Here is an 18,948-nt window from a genome sequence, read left to right on the forward strand (position 1 = left end):
ACAGATAGATAAATAGATGAAGGATGGATGTTTTTTTTTAAGCCAACCTCTGGATTGGCTTAAAAAGGTTAATAATTGTAATGCAATTATTAACCTGGAATATACTGTAATTTCACACTAAAATGTTTAACCATTACTGGTGCTCTGAAAGGGATAGTTCACCCCAAAATGAAAATGTACTCACCCTCATGTTGTTCCAAACCTGTTGAACACAAAAGAAGATATTTTGAAGAATGTTGGTAACCAGACAGTTGACGGCACCCATTGACTATTTTGTTCCTCCTATGGAAGTCAACGGGTGTCGTCAACTGTCTGGTTTCCAAAATTCTTTTAAAATATCTTCTTTTGTGTTCAACAGAAGAACAAAACTCACAAAGGATTGGAGCAACTTGAGAATGAGTAAATAATGACAACATTTTCACTTTTGGGTGAACTATCCCTTTAACATCTTAGATATTTCATGCAGACTATTTCTGTGATTTTAAGCTGTTCACTGGAATACGTTTTATGATATAAATGTATTATTTGATTAATTGATTAAATGCATTATAGGATGAAGTAACAACAATCATTGGATACAAAATAATTATAAAAGATCAGATAAAAAATATAAAACAGCAATAGTGTACAATCACATTCTGGCTGTTTGCAGCACCCATGCAACAATGTTTACAGGGGGCAACCAGATCATTCTTCAAATTTGCCACCAGAGGTCAGACGGGAACCACAAACACGTCGAAAGTTTGGTTTTTCAGTGGGCACTGGGCACTGCACTGCTGTATCCAAACTCAATCTTTCAAATTTCAGTTAACTGCCATATGTTTTGATGTTTCATTAATATGATTTTAAACAACAAGGGCTTCACATGGATGATTTCCCTTTGGAACTGCTGTGTGTCAACTCCACCCAGTGTGTGATTTCTCCATCATTACTAAAAGCCCAAGTCTCTTTTTACGCCGCTTACAAACCTCAAGACACGACAGGCCCCAGTGATGGAGCGCGAGCGACGCGCGTGTGTCGCCTCCTCTATTTGCGTAGCGGAGGCTCCACCTTTCAAGCATTGCAGTGACCTCAGCAGTGGCTGAATTGAGCTGGGTGGGATTTTCAGGCTCGTATTCCTCATCGCGTATTCAAGGATCACGATTTAACGGTGTATGTGACGGAGCGAATAAGCGTTTAGCCGGCTCGCGCTGAACGGTGCAGGATTTGTGTTTGTGTTTGCGTGCGTCTAACGATAGGGATCAAATAAACGAGGAATGTGGGATTTACAGAATGCCCAACAGCGTTGGAAAAAGATTTAAACCCACCAAATACATCCCGGTGTCCACTGCCGCCACTCTTCTGGTGGGATCCACTACTTTATTCTTCGTTTTCACGTAAGTTCACGGGGATGTGTTTCTCCCCCCACGGGGTACTATTTCGTTAAACATTTCGTAAGCTGTTCACTGGAATAAGTTTTATGACTGTTAAATGGCCACAAGGCCTGTGGCTTGACTGTGAACCCAAACTATTTCTCAGATTGCTTAATTTAGACATAGACAGTTAACGTGCATTTCGAAGTTGTGCATTTTGGGGGGGTCTTAAATGCTATCGTTCATCTCTGTTGAGACATCACATGTGAATGAATGAAAAGTCTATTTATACTGTAAAATAACGTTACTCATTGATGATTGACTAAGTTAGAGACTAAGCTGATCTGCAACATATAGCTACTGCCTGTTTTAGTGGACATTTTTGTTCTTGTTCATTCATTGCAATGATTTCTGAATGTAGTAATGTAAGAGGGATGTGCTTTCACTGTGATAGGTTTTGACATCCACACTGTAACATCATAGAAATATATGTTTGTGGCTATTGCTTAAATGCGTGCGCTTCAGTGTACGGTGCATTGATCTTTACTTCCAAAGCTTTCTCTTACAACGCAAGGCTAAAGTCATTACAAAAGATCACCATGAAGTGATCTTTGTAAGTGTATTGATGGCCAGGAAGTTGCTAGGTTGAATCCATTCATCCAGCAGTGAGTGTGATAGAGAAGATTGTGACATGCTTTGATTTACTCTAGCAGTTGTTTGAAGAATCGAATTAGAACACGATTACACTTATTCTCATTCAGATTACAGTTCAGAGTACACTGTTTTTTTATCATCTTGCATGCACAAACTCACTTGCTTTTGGTACATTTTGTAAACATCCCGCAGATCACTGTCATCATTTTTATTAATCGTGGTTTATGTCAGTAGATCACTAAGGTTTTTACCGTTTTAAACACCTTTTTTGTCTAAGCTAGATCATTTTGAATAGTACTGCAGTGTGACAAGAATGCATTTTTAAAAGTACAAATAAAAGGTTAAAAAGCTTCATGCAAGTGTCACACTTCATTAGGGGTGAAGAAGAGACACTAGGAAGAGCTTTTGTTGCTACGAGTGTAAAACCACAAACTGAAACTCTTAGACTTTTTCTTAATCTTAATTTATTTTCTTTTTATATTACTTATGCATAAACTGTGGTTATTTTATATGATTATTTTAATTCCTGTTAATGTAAAGCATTTTGAATTCCCATTGTGTTTGAAATGTACTATATAAATAAACTTGCCTTGCATAATAATAATCATAAACTATTGTTTAAAGTATGGACTAGCATGGACTGCTGGACATGTCAACATCCCAGAAGTATTTTATGCCTGCTGCAAATACCCAGCTGAATTTGATTTTGGAAATGATTATGCAGACACCTAGGCTAGGTTCAGACTGAAGGTAAATGTGGCTTGAATCCAAATCCTCATTGCTCAGATGTGACTCAGATCTGTTTTTGTTATGACAGTGTTATCTGCACAAACCACATGGAATCTGATCTTTTCAATTCCGAATTGTGCCACTTCCATATGTGGTCCTAAATCTGATACAGGTCAGATGTTTCACAATGCAACCTCAGTCTGAACAGTCATATCGGAATTCATGTGATTTTTACGTCACTCTAGATCAACATTTGTCACAATTCTGCGCCTTTAATGTTCCCCATGTTTACTTCCGCATGACAGCGTGCTGCCTTGACGTCTTTTTAACGTTGTTTTGCGCATGCGGGTCAGTTCAGAACCATGATCTGTTCACACTGGAATGTGATATTGGCCACATTTAAAACAAGGTGAACAACTATACAAAAAAATCGGACCTGAGCAATAAATCGGAATTGAGCACTGAGACTTGCAGTGTGAACGTAGCCTTAGAGAATAATTTCGCTGTATGTAATGTCTAAAATAAGTTACTTTTATGTTTTACTGCTTCAAATTGTCCCACCCTTAAACTTTTATAAAATCTATAAAGTTGTGTTCTGGTTTGGGAGCATGAGCCCTGAGCAGATGGATGATCTCTGGATTAAGTGCTCGTCCCATTGCTCTTTGTTATTCTGGATTAATATACTGTTTTGGAAATGGGGTTAGACCTTTACATGCTAAATTCCATATGCAAATATTAGGAAACAGACTGGTTTTTCAGTTTCCTCTGGTAGCCATTGAGAAGGTAGATATGTGTCCAACCTCAGACCTCAAAACCTCAATGCCATCTGTATTTAAAACGGCACTCAGGTGCAGCATTAAAGCTAATGTCAGTACCTAAGGCCACACTTGTTCGCTGACTGCTCACTAGAGAGCATCTGATAGACCTTCAAGGGATCAAAGGCTGTGTGGTGACTTTCTCTTGAATGTGAGAAGTAATGGGGGATCTGGGTGTTGTCTGGCATGTACACATATCTTAACAAGGTTGTTCTCAGTTGGTTTTCCCATATGGCCTCACTACATCACTGCATTTATGTCAAGGGCATTGGTGTGAACTGTGGAGTGAGGAGACTTGTGATGTAGACCTTGTGATCTTCCCACATATCATTTATCCCCCTGTTTAAGACGTGTTCTTGAAGTGGCTTCACCACTTTCTAACACATTTTATCATGTTTTGAAAATTTGCTTGGTGAACGAGCTAAGGAAACAATTGTAGTCCCTCATTTTCAAAGAGAATGAACTGCTGAAGTGTCATAAAGAAACAGCACATAAGTGTTGAAAGGAAATGAAATTGTTGAATCAATCTCTTGGTAAATATGACCAGAACTGCTTTTAGCAGTAATTAAAAAAAAAAAGGATTCCACCATTGTGAGCATGTTTGGTATTTTTGCTTTATAATAATTTGCTTCTAGTGCACTTTGAAAAAAAAAAAAAGGATTCAACATAGCAGTTTCTCCTTCCAACCAATGAAAAGAAAGCATGTCAGTGTGAGCTGTCAGATAGTGACCCCCTTTTAATTTGTATCTAACCTCTTTCCCTTGTTCCCTTATGGGGGACCGATTAGATTAGCAGCGGTCTGTGTGCAGATGTCCTGTGGTCTGTAGTATTTCTAAACATTATGGTGACACAATGGGCTATAGTTTCAATTTAGGGCCTTTAATGAAGCGCTTATCGCCATTTAGATTAATCTTCATTCCCTGCTGTGCTTTCTCGTTAATGGGCCTGTAATATTTTTATGCTCTTCTGTTAGATTTCATGATAAACACTTGCGCCTTGTAAGTATGTGTGCGCACACAAATACAATACAAACTCTTGTTAATTCAGTGTTTTAATGTTCTGATGCAGGGTTTAGAAAATGTGAATGAGAGACTTCAGTTGTGATAACACACATAGATACTGCTTTTGTTTAGCAAAATGTTTGGGAGAGATCAATATTTGGCTGATGAATTGCACATAATTCTGTTGATAATTAATCTGTTAGGTCGGACTCAAACAGAGCAGAACAGTGGCGATTATTAGTGTGCTATTCAGAACCTGCAGAGAGACGGTGTGATAAGAAAAACAGAAATAATGACGAACGTGGTTTTAGGGGTAGAGATGAAAATATTGCCCACAGTCACAGAAAAGGGTTGGCAACAAACCCTGAGGTCCCTGTTTGGACCCTGACATTCTTCAGAATACTCACTCACTCACTCACTCACTCATTCTTTCGCTTGCTCAAACACTCACACACTCAATCACTTACTCATTGATTCTTCTACTCAATCACTCACTCAGTCACTTGCTCAATCACTCACTCATTCATTCTTTCACTCAATCACTCGCTCAATTACTCACACACTCAATCACTCGCTCAATCACTCACACACTCAATCACTTACTCATTCATTCTTTCACTCGCTCAATCACTCACACACTCAATCACTTACTCATTGATTATTTTACTCAATCACTCACTCAATTACTCACACACTCAATCACTCATTCATTCACGCTCGCTCGCTCAATCACTCATTCATTCGTTCACTCGCTCAATCACTCACACACTCAATCACTTACTCATTGATTCTTTTACTCAATCACTCACTCAGTCACTTGCTAAATCACTCACTCATTCGTTCTTTCGCTCAATTACTCACACACTCAATCACTCATTCATTAACTCTCGCTTGCTCGCTCAATCACTCATTCATTCTTTCACTCGCTCAAACACTCACACACTCATTCAATCACTTAATCGTTCATTCTTTTACTCAATCACTCACTCAGTCACTTGCTCAATCACTCATTCATTCGTTCTTTCACTCAATCACTCGCTCAATTACTCACACACTCAATCACTCATTCATTCACTCTCGCTCGCTCGCCCGTTCAATCACTCATTCATTCTTTCACTCGCTCAATCACTCACACACTCAATCACTTACTCGTTCATTCTTTTACTCAATCACTCACTCAATCACTTGCTCAATCACTCACTCATTCGTTCTTTCGCTCAATCACTTTCATTCACTCGCTCAATCACTCGCTCAATCACTCACTCATTCATTCTTTCACTCGCTCAATCACTCACTTATTCACTCACTCACTCATTCACTCACTCGCTCAATCACTCATTCATTCTTTCACTCACTCGCTGAATCACTCACTCACTCACTCACTCACTCACTTATTCATTCATTCCATTGTATGGAAAAAAAACTGTTCTTTTAAAATGTCTTCTTTTTTTGTTCTGCAATTATTGGGTGAGTAAATTATGACATTTTTATGTTTCGTTGAAAGACAAAATTCTAACTGAAAAGTCAGACTAGACATTTTTTGTCATTTTTGTCTCGCAGAAGGATTGCGTTCAAATATAACTAACAATCCATAGTCCCAAATCCCTAACTCTTTCAACATCACATCTTCTCTAAAATCTACAGCATTATTCATATGAGTAGCTTGGATATGGATAAGCAATTTTGATTTCAATCTAGGTCATTTTTGTTCTCTGTTGAACAGTGCTGTGCTTCTGTCAGTGTTGGTGAATATCCATGAATCTGTTATTATAACTTATTAAATTCAGGAAGAGACTGGGACTGAGAGAATTCGGAAGTATAGCTCCCATAATTCCGTGTGATTTTTTTTTCAATAGGACTGCCAGAGATAGGCAGAGATAGTTATTGATCTGTATTGTGTTTCTCTTCATATGCACAGAAAGATGGAGAAAGTAAAAGCTTAACCTCAGATCTGTAACTGTTCATAAAAGCTCTGTGAATACAGGCCATAAACTTTAATTATAACCATGAACAGTTTGTGGATTTGGCTACAGTTTTCTTAGTCTCATTCATTTAAAATGATTTGTATTTCTTTTGCATTCCCTAGAGGAAACTATGGAAGATAAAAGTTTGAAATGCTTTCATTGCTGTTATCTGTGCAGTTTCTGTTAAATGCATCATATGGTGGAATTATCTGTGTAATGAATGCAAAAACTGCATTTAATTAGCTAAATAAGCAAATATCTCTTCATGTGTAAGTTAATGAAAATGAGAATTAATTCTCCATGACTATTGATAATACTTTTGGTTATGAAGTTATTTAGCCTTTATATCTGTGTCTTATGTATTTGTTCAGTTTTCATCCACTCCAAAACAAACATTTAATCATATTTGTTCCTTTCAGAGTCCTGCAAGTCTGTTTAAAACAATAGAGACAACTATGACTCACTCTCACCCTATGTGGGACTCACATTAGAATGGATGTGCGAATCTAATTTTGGACGTCATAGCTCATGTATTCTTAGCTAGAGGCTATATGACAGTAATGAGATCAAATCTGTTTCCCCTAGTTAGTTGACATTAAGTAAAGCTGGTTCTCATGAAGACTGATCCAGTTGATGGTGTTAATTTGGTATAGATTGCTGTCGCTTGTCTGTCCACCCTCTGAGAAACACAATTATACCATATTATCAGTTACACCAATGCATGACCATACATTTCTAACGTAACATTTTGACCCCTGCAGCTGTTAGCTCTCAGTCGAGAGATAAATGATAGATGAATGTATGTGCATGGGCCTTTTTTGCTTCCCTATACCCTAACATTCAGAAGGTTGGCAAGACTTTTAAATGTTTTTGAAATGGTAAGAGCTGGTTCATCGCATTTTGGTTTGTTAAAAATGCGAGACACGGAAAAAATAGAGACGAGTCTTATAAAACTTCTTTTAACTTAAGCACAGTATTTTTAGAATGCTATCATGCGCGAGACACAAGCACAATGGTTCAAGACATCCGTCTGGTCTTGTGCATGTTTCCATTGAAAAACAATGGAAAAGAAGCGTTGTGTAATGGATGGAAAAATGCATTCTGTGTGAACAGCCCCTTAGAAGTAGTCTATTATTTCTCACCAAGGCTGCATTTATTTGATCAAAATACAGTAAAAACAGTAATATTGTGAAATATTATAATTTGTACAATGTACAAATTCTATTTTAATAGTTTTTAAATTGTAATTTATTCCTGTGATGGCAAAGGTGAATTTTCAGCATCATTACTCCAGTCTTCAGTGTCACATGATCCTTCAGAAATCATTCTGATATGCTGATTTGAAGGTCATGAAACAGTGAAAATGTTTTTTCTTTGATGAACAGAGGTATTTATTTGAAATATAATTTCTTTGTAACAATTTAAAAGTCTTGTACCATTCGATCAATTTAATGCATCCTTGCTGGATAAAATAATTCATTTCTTTAAAAGAAAAAAAACTTGCACTACCATTAAAAAAGTTTGGGATCAGTGTATAGCTCCATCAAGAAAGACATGCAGAGTCATAATCAGCATTGGGGGTAATGCATTAGTAACGTGAGTTATGTAATTAGATTACTTTTTTCAAGTAACTAGAAAATTAACTTATTACTTTTAAAATTTACAACAAAATAAGAAATAAAAAAAATACTTTTTCAAATAAGTAATGCACTTTGTTTTCCCACATGACTGACAGCCTATCTGTCTCCATGTTGAGAGAAATCGGTAGTAGGTGCAAATGCGTTGTTTACGCTGTGTAAACATTAAGGCAAATATTCACAAAAGTTCCTGAAATACAAAGTTTTGGACACTGCTTAGAGTAGCATAAACTAGAATAGGGAGGGAATAGAAGGAATATATATTTTTTAAGTGATCACAGAAGAGATGAGTTTTCAGCTGTCTTTTGAATGTTGTTAAGATGAGGTTAAGTGCTCACGGAAGAGCACTTAATATATGATCAACAATTGAGTGATGCTTATTATTTAGTTTAATTGTTTTTCTGATAAGGCTGGCAATCACAAACTGTTGATTTTGCAAGCATTGCTGAACCATTGGACCCAAATTACCTTGGGCAAATCTTTGGAGGGAGTTGAAAATCCGTGTTGCTCAGCGACAGCCCCAAAACATCACTGCTCTAGAGGAGATCTGCATGGAGGAAAGGGCCAAACTACCAGCAACAGTGTGTAAAAACCTTGTGGAGACTTACAGAAAACGTTTGACCTCTGTCATTGCCAACAAAGGGTATATAACAAAGTATTGAGATTTCACTTTTGTTATTGACCAAATACTTATTTTCCACCATAATTTGCAAATAAATTCTTTAAAAATGATTTTCTGGATTTTTTTTTTTCTCATTCTGTCTCTCATAGTTGAAGTGTACCTATGATGAAAATTACAGGCCTCTCTCATCTTTTTAAGTGGGAGAACTTGCACAATTGGTGGCTGACTAAATACTTTTTTGCCCCATTGTATATTGCTCAGAAACATTATCTGTCTGTATATTCTTTGAGAATGAGTCAGACGAATAAATACTAGGTCATTTAATCTAATTCCAGACAGATTTCCCCATTACCATGCCACTGCCGGGTTCAAATAATGCAGACGGATCAGTGTGCCATCCATGTAAGGCATTTTGAGTGGATCTATTGGTGTTTTTTCATTATACAATTTGTAATATTTGAGTGCAGATTGCAGTGATTAACCAATCAGATTCAGTATTCCAGAGAGCCATGTAACCATTATATTTGATTCTTACATTTAACAGAGCAAATCGGTGCTGCAAATTAAGAAATTTCCATTTTGTTAAAACTCCATTTGTTAAATATCTATAGCTGGAAGCGAAAAAAGACTTAAAAGAGTCAGGCAAAAACTGAAGCTTTTTCCTTACAGTTGGTCAGTTAGTAAAACTGTGATGACTTTCAAGTGTGTCTGAGAATGTAGTGCTGAAAAGAGATCTGTGTGCACATGGTTCTTCATCCAGCATGACAAATCAGTGCACCCTACGGCTATTGCACAGCTAGTTCTCTTCTAATAGAATTGTGTTCTGATGCTTTTCTCAGTGAAAGACAATTTTCTGACACCGTTTCCCCTGAAAACAGCACAGCAGGGTGTTGACATCTGCAATGTGCCACGGCAGAAGTGACAAGAGATGAAGCTACAACTATTGCTAGCTGAAACACAGGCATACTGTGAAGGAGATGTGAACTTTTGATTTTTCATTAACCTTAGGCACACCACTTAATTTCGAGACAGATACTGAATGCAATGATTGGGTGAGTCAGATGTTGAGGAACTGCTCTGATGGATTCAGTGAGTTCGTTCAGTGGAGGATTTAGCCGAATGACTCAAACTAAGACCTAAATTGATTTTTTTTGGAATGATTTATTTAAAAAAACTCATGAGTCAATTTGAATCTGACTTCACCGGTTCGCACTGTTTTTGTCTTAAAAAATGACACCAGTAGAAAGATTTGTTGAATTATTTTGTGATAAACTTTTTATCACATTTAATTCTTATTCAACTCTTGGGTTTAATATAATTTATTTTGCCAGGAAGCTTAGCAGTTGCAAAGTACAGAAAACACTGCTTCCAATTTCTGAGTAGCTAAGTGTGTCATAACCTGGATTCTAGTCAGATTGTAAGGAGGATGAAAGTGTGTGTCCTGCCGACATGCAATCATTTGTTTCAGATTCTTATGTCAAAAATCACCTGCTTACTTTTAAATATGTTGTTTAAAAATAAAAGGACCATACTTATTTAGATTATTTTAGGGTAAACAGGGACCGGATTCATAAAGTTCTTAAAAGATACACTTAGTTTCGGCCAATCTCATGTTAATCTTGAATACCTATAGAGTAGTATTGCATCCTTCATATCCCCGAAGAGTCTTTAGTTTTATCACATTTATAAAAGACAAGTACACTGTACCAACTTTTGGTACTTTTCGCAAACAGCCGGATTTGTGGATGCGTGCAGTGGGCGGAGCTAAAGAGTCACACACACACACACACAAACACACCTCATCATGGCACTATCCCTGGACAAACAAACACACTTGCAGAACTCTGTTGCTGTTCCGGAAAAACAAACTGCATCCACTGTTTCCTTAACACTGGGTTATTTGGGAAGCTGAACAAGGTTATATTTCCCTCACAACCAAAAACACACTTCTTTAGTGACATTGTTTTTGAGGTCTAAAATTACAGCACTGCCGACGGCTTCCGTAACCCGAATGAAGCTCGTGGATGGCCGTGCTCTTGATCTCGCTCTGGTTGGTGTGCACACACGCTCATCTGGGAGAAGTGCCCATACAAAGAATTCCGCCATTTATGACGTCATACATACATTGAATCCTGAAGGAGGGTATTTGGCACAGAAATACTCCGTCATACGTCCAACTTGAGAATAGTTTTTTCTTAACTGCTGTTTTCTCTGATTTTCTAGCTTAAGAATGCATTTAAGAATATTTTGAAAAGAAAGAGGTTTAATACATTTTTTGAATTGTTTCAATATGAAGCATTACAACATAACAGTAGCCACATATAATACATATTACTATTTCTAGGGATGTGCACATTACAAGTACTCTGAAAATGATCAGTGAGTCTTCTGCAAGAACCGCTAAACAATCGGATAGCCATGGCCTGTCATTTTCTACTTTAAAAAAAGATGTTCTTAAGAAAGATTTGAGAACTTAACAATGTTTCAAGAATTCAACCTAGGAACATTCTTACGAACCTCCTAATTTAGTTTAAGAAATGTCTTAACTTCTTACTTAAAACAGATTTTTGTGAATCCGGCCCTATTCTTAAGTATACTGGTATTATATTGAATAATAATGCATTTGACGTCTGTAATTTTCTGTGTTATTGTGTGGATAATTTGAAGGTAACAAGACATAGAATATCTCAGGCAACTAAATCCCTCTTTCCCTCTCATTAAAAGATGGAGAATCCCTGCTGTACACGCTTCTGAGACTCATAATGAACTTAATTGTCCTGCTGGGCTTTGGTTTGCTTCATCTGCCCCAGTAGATCTGTCTGTTTTTTGGCCAGGACTTTCCATTCGTTCTCCAGCATAAATTAATTTATAGGTGGGGTGCAGGGATTTACATTCAGAATTTAGACGCTTCATTCAATTGAAACCAGGTTGTACACAAAAGGCTCCTGACCCCACACTAGAGCTAAAAATACAGCTTTTTTGCCGCGCCTCTGTTGGCTTTCGTAATCATAGCCTGCTTGGAAATCTTCCCCAAAACACAGAGGCTGCCTGTGCAGACCGGCTGGGGTAACTGGAGCTCTCAGTGCGTGTGTGTGTGTGCGCCCGTGTGTGTGTGTGTGTGTGTGAGGATGTATGTTACCTCGGAGGTGAAAAGGGCAGAGCAGGAGGGGAGGAAGTGGAGCAGGAGAAAGAGAGAGAGAGAGAGGTGGCAGGCAGGGAGTGAGCTGAGTGAGTAGGGCTACTCCCTTTTTCTCCATCCCCCTTTCCAACCATTCATCTGCCCACTGGCTGGAAAAGCCTCTGACTCTTTTACGAACATGTGGAACACATTTAACCACCTCAGCTGCGCCCACCCGAACTGTCTCCACCCTCCTTTCTCTTACTCTTTTCCACCCATTCTGCACGGTCTGCCGTTTACGCCTACTATTTGCAGTATTGCATTCTTGTGTTTGATTAAAAAGAGAAGTATGTCATAGTTTTTGCCCTTTGCTGTATTTTGCAAAGGGCAAAACAGAATAAAATAAACCAATAAATATGAAAAATTAGTAATGAGCTCTTAGGTTTTTTGGTGTTTTCAAAGCGTAACTTTTAATTTAAATGCTAATGCATTTTTTCGGATAAAGTCTTTTCAGTCGAATCCTATTATTATAAACGCATGGATCCACATGAAGACTGTCACATCAGAGAGAAGGTGCTGTCACTCAAACTGTTAAAAGCATCGCCGAGGTGCCACTGGTCTCTGGTGCTTTGATGTAAGAGATGTAAAGGACAGCATGGCCACTTTGGGTTTGTTATTTTATTTATATATAAATGCGTTATATCAGTGGTGGGCCACTATGGAATTTTTCATTGACTGACTGAATCCGTTATCTAGAGATCAAGGAACGATGCAGCTCCTTTCAGTTTATAATTGTAGTGTCGATTGTTAACTGAAATACTGCACATGTTGTGCATTTTAATGCATCTTTTCTGAAAAAAAAAAAAGTATTAATTTAACAAGAAAATCTTACTGACCTCAAGCTTTTGAACGTTTTGACAGTTAATGTGTGTGTCATCTGAACTCTAACGCAAATGGGAAGTACTGTAGTGGCCAAAAAGAGACGTGAATGCATTTAGTAAACAGATGCTGTCATAATAAATTGGTGTTGATTATGCAATGCTCAGAAATGAGTTCACTTCTTGATTTTGTGCATAGATTATAATAATGCAGAATGAATTTAATTGAATTTGACTTTCATCACTAGTTGGAGAACTGTCTTGTCTGTGACAGAGAGTATGAGGGCGTGATCGGCTCATTTGTATTCATCACCTTACACGGTTATGTCATTTTCAATCAAGCCAGTTTGAGGCAAAGGAATAAAGGAAACTCAAAAAAAAACCAAAATGAGAAGTGACCCTAGAGCCCTAGAGTAGAGCGCTCTGTCGTCTGTCAGCCTGACAGAATGAAATCGCCAATGCAAATCCATTCAATTTGACTGTAAAATTCTGGAAGGCACCCACAATTATAGATTTATCCTGACCAACAGAGTGCTGAATGCCTTTGTGAGTCAGACTTTGGTCTTTACTTTCACAACAAGATTATACAATCCTCTAACAGTCTTTGAAAGATTTTGATTGCATTTCAGGCAAGACAGAAGATGAGGCATGCTGCCTCAGGTTCAATTTGAAGCAAAAGTCATTTTCACTTGAGAACTGAAATGTATAATGCTTTTAAGAAATATTTAAAATAGGCTATATTTATGGTAGCCACCTTTTTTGTTTTCATAGAGCAGCGAAGAAGCGCAGCGTCCTCGCTAAAATAGGAACGCAAACGTTGTTTACATAGACAGATTTATCCTCCTTTAGTTGATCTTGAGGTTCACTCTATCCATACTAGCATACTAAAATCTGATTTTTTTACATACTACGCTCTAAAGTTTCCACCAAAAAAAGTTGTTTTGCAGCGATTCCATAGAAGAACCATTTTTGGATCCCAAAGGAACTTTTCAGTGAACATTTCGTAACAGAACTATTTTTTTTCTTAGTGTGAAGAATATTTAATTTTTTCAACTATAAAGAACCTTTTATCTAATGGAAAGATTCCATGGATGTTAAGGTTCTTCATGGAACCAAATGCCAATAACGCTGTGTCCACCAAAGCATTTTTTTCACACGGCTGGGGTATTTTTCAAATTGTTTTCAATGGGAGCACTGCGTTTTCTCTTTTTCAGTGCACGTGACGCAAATTTCGTCATCAGAAGACTATGCGCTTACTAAACGCGCACTACTGGATTTTTGTAACCGGGCCAGGTTATACATGCGCATTTCTTTTTTTTTTTTGCAGTATTTACATGGGTTGTAACTTGTGGCGAGAGATTGCTCAAAACTGCATGCGTCAAACGCCTGTGTACGCGTACGAATCAAAAGAAGTATACTTTGCAAGGCTGTGTATACGTTTGACTGTGCACATACAGTACACTTGTGTACACATAAAGTATACTTTTGGCTTAATGAGGTGCTGAGCGTCTTTTTTTTTACGCTCAAGCGCTGAGCACCCTGCGTTTTTTACTGTTCGCGGAGAGTTGAAGAATGTTCAGCTTTGAGTGAAACACAGCGGTCATCACTGTCAGTTTTTATCTAGTCATCCAATCACAGTGGATATGGGGTGGGACAAATAAAACACCGACCAACCACCACATTCTGCTTGTACAATGTCAACAAATGACAACAAAAAGCATTAAAAAAGAACAAAATCATTTAAGGACAAAAATTTTACATATTTTGCATCAACATTTTTATATAGAAATAATACAGAAACCGACTATCTGTGAAATGAGATGGTAGTAACACTTCCGCGGATATTCAGTATCATAGCAAGCAAAGTGTCTCAACTGAAAAAAAAACCCCTCTCTCTAAAGCGCTCACAGCAAGGCATTTTCAGCGGAGTGCCTAGTGTTTTCAGCTCGCTAAAAACACTTTGTTGGACACACGGACTAAGGAACCATTATTTTTTAGGGTGTACATCTTTCCACAAGCATATTATGTTTTCTGTTCCAGAAAATCCAGATATTTGAAAGAGGCATACATTTACATTCTAGGAAAGGTCTCGGGCAACATCTTACTATCTGCTCCAGAGCAGCTTTGATATAAAAGACTATTGTTTTCAAGAGCTTGTCTCTGCTTTTACAGTAAGCCTCGATTGGGTTGTATAGGTGGAAAGGACCAGATAAAAGGAGGATCTTGTCTTATCTGTGCTGGCTTGTTTGTTTTCCTCTTCTCCGGGACATAATTGTCAGAGAGTATGGCTGGGAGACCTTTTTTTTCCCCCCTTTCAGATCCCTTCACTGTTGGCCTTTTGTTTCTTGCCGTCTCCTGCAGTTTTAAACAGCCTGTTGGGACGTGTCCTTTACTCCGTTTCGTTCTCAAGATCACGCATGTTCATTTATGTTCCACTACTGTGGCCAAAATAAGCTGAAGAAGATATCACTGTGTCTGACATCCATGATCTTTCATTGGCATCTCAGTGGGGAACCAAGCTGAACTACACATTCAGTGATGTTTTTCTGATCAATTCAGGATAAAAGAATGAAGAACATTTGACATTTAAGACACCTCCAGCCTGTATTGTTGCTGTAGTTTTTTTTAATGGTCTAAAAATGATTTTGATCATATTACAAGAAAACCCATTTGTTCAAAAGTATTTTGCACACTGTAAGTGATATTATACTGTGTGGGTGTATGTATACATGACTTGAGGGGTTGATTGATTTTATTGATCTTCCATCTGCATGTTTGTGTTTATATGACTGTGTTAATATCAGGTAAATCTAGAGTATTATTGTGTGTTTGACAAATTCGATCATAAATTGATCATATAGTTCCACTCCTGTTATATTTAGTATGAAGTGTTTACATGACATTAGCATTCACGCACTCACATTTAGAGCTTATCCCTGTCATTGTCATTAAGTGACACATGTTTCTCTCTAATTTCCTTTCATCAACAATTCCTAGGGTGACCAGATTTCTTATGGGACGGCGGGAGGGAATGGGGATGGGGAAGGACAGGAGGACAATAGTGACACCGAAGTAAAAATATTCATGATTCTGAAGCTGAAAATGCAGAATTATTGAAGACGAATATGCTTGCACTGTCACTGACTAGATATATTTAATATAATGTAGGCCGCTTTAACTGGTAACATAAGACATTTGGCATTATCAGGACCCACAAAGATCCCCCCATTGCATAATACATTATATTCAACATTATATATAGTAGTTTAATGTTTTACTGACACTAAAACTCTATAAACTTGATATTTTTTTCTCACACAGTAATTTTACTATACACAATATAGATTGTCACTATCCACGATACATATTGTTGCATTTTTATATTGTGACGCAGTATATTATTACACCCCTATTAGGTAAAGTGGTTCGAAAGTGTCAGTGTCTGTGTGTGTAGGTGGGGGCAGATGGGGGTCAAAGGCCTGATCTGGATAGTGTGAACAGCTGACCCCACTCGACTGTGTGTGTCTAGCTAAATGTGTTAGGAGGACAAGAAACAACAGCTAAAGAAATAGACTGGGTCAACAGTCTTGTCCTGTTGTTTTGTCACTTGAATCAGCAAAGCGTTTAGAGTGTTGCTGACAGAACAGTAAAAATATATTCACAATTCCGATATATTGAAGCGTCCTGCTCTCACTTTGCCTCTCTGACGTGAACCCAGACACGTTTCATGGTGCAGCCAGTCATCAATCACAATATGGGCTCAAGTTATGAGATATTGAGTCAATTCAGATAGAGCCAATATGAAACCATTGGACAAACCCATTTAGGGCCCATACTGGGGTTCATGTCACTATGGCCGACATGAACCCGAACCCATGGAGGGCGCATTAAGTTCATATTGTGCCTACATTGGCCCCACTATGAAACATTGGCACCAACACTTGAGCAATGACAATTTAGGGATTTTTAAAGTGCACACTTTTGATTGTTAATCGAGAGGGTATTGATGTAATCAAAGCCTTGCCTTGAAAATGTTTTGGAAGATTGACCAAAGATTTGATGATAAGGTGAGGCGAGTTTCCGTTGTCCGCTGCTACACCGTTTCTTATTAACACAAGTGCAATCTTCTAGTGGCCTTTTCAGCACAATTACTGTCCATTTATGGTCAGTAAATGTAGAAAAAGCCCTTTGCAGTGTTCATGCTCAAATGCTGGTGTCATAATGAGGTTTAGTGGGAGGGCAGCCTCAGGATAAAAAGTGGAAGCCAAGCGTTTTATGTTCTTCTGAGTGGAAAAGCTGGAGTATGTGCATTGTCTGTGCGTGTGTGTTTGTGCGCGCACATAACCAGTGTTTAAATCATCATTATGAATGAGGTTATGGATATGGATGGAGTGTAAAGCTCTTGCTAATTAAACTCAGATATGTGAGAGGGAGACAGAGACTTGGAAAGTTTTCCTCATCGCATGAGAGCCGAACTTGAATCAAAGTCAAACAAACAAAACTCAAAACCACAACCCTGTTTAAATCTTCTGAAAATAATTAATGGCTTTTATTCTTTCAAAACGATTTATGATGCAATAGTTGGTGTCATTTTTGCAGAAATGCGTTAATTGTGAGTCTGTTTAACACACTGCGTAATCTTGAAGGCTTTTGTTTAGGTCCTGACCCTTGACATTTAGGCATGTTTTATTTATTTACTTGTTGCTTCTATTACATTTGTCAAATTACTGATAAACCATGAGGCTCACCCTTGAACGAAACAACATATAACTCGTTTATCTGCATATATCAGTAGTTGTTCTTGCTCTGCACCTCTGTGCTCACAAGTATGTGTGACAGCAAAATGGTTGGATGAAAACCCTGTGCTTTTCAGACAGCTGTAGTTTTGACACTGTCAAGTTGTGTATGCAGGTGTATGAGACATTCCTCTGATCCGTGAAGAACACATCCACTCGCGAATGTCAAGCCTGCCAGGGCAGTGAGAGAGAACTTATGGCCTCTTTACTGCCACCCATCATTGCGTCAATCAAACACGATCCTGTATAGCTCTGGAGATTTTAATGCCAACATTAATTTAGGAAGTGACTCCAGGAGAGATATATACACTTAGTGGAGTATTAAAAGGCTAGGTTGAGAGCTTTGGGCCATTTTCTTTTTATACCTTGAAAATTTACAAGTTACATGTTTTTGATGTTGTTGAAAATTCTGCTGATTTAAACTTGTCAGTAATGGTTTACGTTGTTGTTGTTTGATCATTTTATAAAGGATTGTTTCAGAAAGGGTGCAGAATGGCGCTACAATCAGGCTGTATCCAAGATAGTATTTTTTTTTGTGAGAAAATCGTAACATTTATATATAATATTTTATTTATTTATTTAGACACACACTACTGTTCAAAAGTTAGGGGTTGGTAAAAAAAACGGTGTGCGTGCGTGCGTGCGTGCGTGCGTGCGTGCGTGCGTGCGTGCGTGCGTGCGTGCGTGCGTGCGTGCGTGCGTGCGTGCGTGCGTGCGTGCGTGCGTGCGTGCGTGCGTGCGTGCGTGCGTGCGTGCGTGCGTGTGTGTGTGTGTGTGTGTGTGTGTGTGTGTGTTTTCTTATTGTTATTACAATTTACAATAATTGTTTTCTTTTTAAAGATTTTTACAAAAATAAATAAAAATGTAAATAAAAATAATGTAAAATGTAATTTTATATTATAAAATGTTGGCAAAGCTGAATTTTCAGCATCATTACTCCAGTCTTCAGTGCCACATGATCCTTCAGAAATCAATCTAATATGCTCATCTGCTCATTCTGCTCAAGAAACATTCATTATTATTATCAATGTTGAAAACAGTTGTGCTGCTGTATAATTTTGTGTATAATTAAAAAATGTTTGCAACATTATCAAGGTTTTTAATAGGCTATCCCTTTTGAATAATTTAATGCATCCTTACTGAAGTATTATTTTCTTTAAAAAAGAGAAAAAATACTGACCCTAAATGTAAAACTTTAGCGTATAAATGTGCTAAAAATGTTGTATATGTTCCCCTATAGTTTCTGACTACAGTGAGGTATTTAAGAGTATATGTTCTCCCTGTAGTCCCTTAACTCATCTTTGATCACCAAAATGACATATTTAAAAAAAAATTCCTGAGAAAAAAATTCTTCATGCATTAAAATAGCTTGAATGTAACTC

At 37.7% G+C, this 18,948-nt stretch overlaps 1 protein-coding gene across 1 annotated transcript in view; it reads left to right on the top strand.

The window, feature by feature from the left end:
* The first annotated feature begins 1,067 nt into the window (after window positions 1-1,067).
* zdhhc8b (zDHHC palmitoyltransferase 8b) overlaps window positions 1,068-18,948 on the top strand; it is an 83,419-nt gene continuing 65,538 nt past the window's right edge. The window contains exon 1 of the mRNA XM_079815802.1: window positions 1,068-1,376. Within this exon, the coding sequence (XP_079671928.1) occupies window positions 1,273-1,376 (104 nt within the window). The 5' untranslated portion in view covers window positions 1,068-1,272. The remainder of the gene's footprint in view (window positions 1,377-18,948) is intronic.

Source organism: Gobio gobio (assembly GCF_949357685.1).
Source record: "Gobio gobio genome assembly, chromosome: 4".
NCBI classification, from domain to species: domain Eukaryota; kingdom Metazoa; phylum Chordata; class Actinopteri; order Cypriniformes; family Gobionidae; genus Gobio; species Gobio gobio.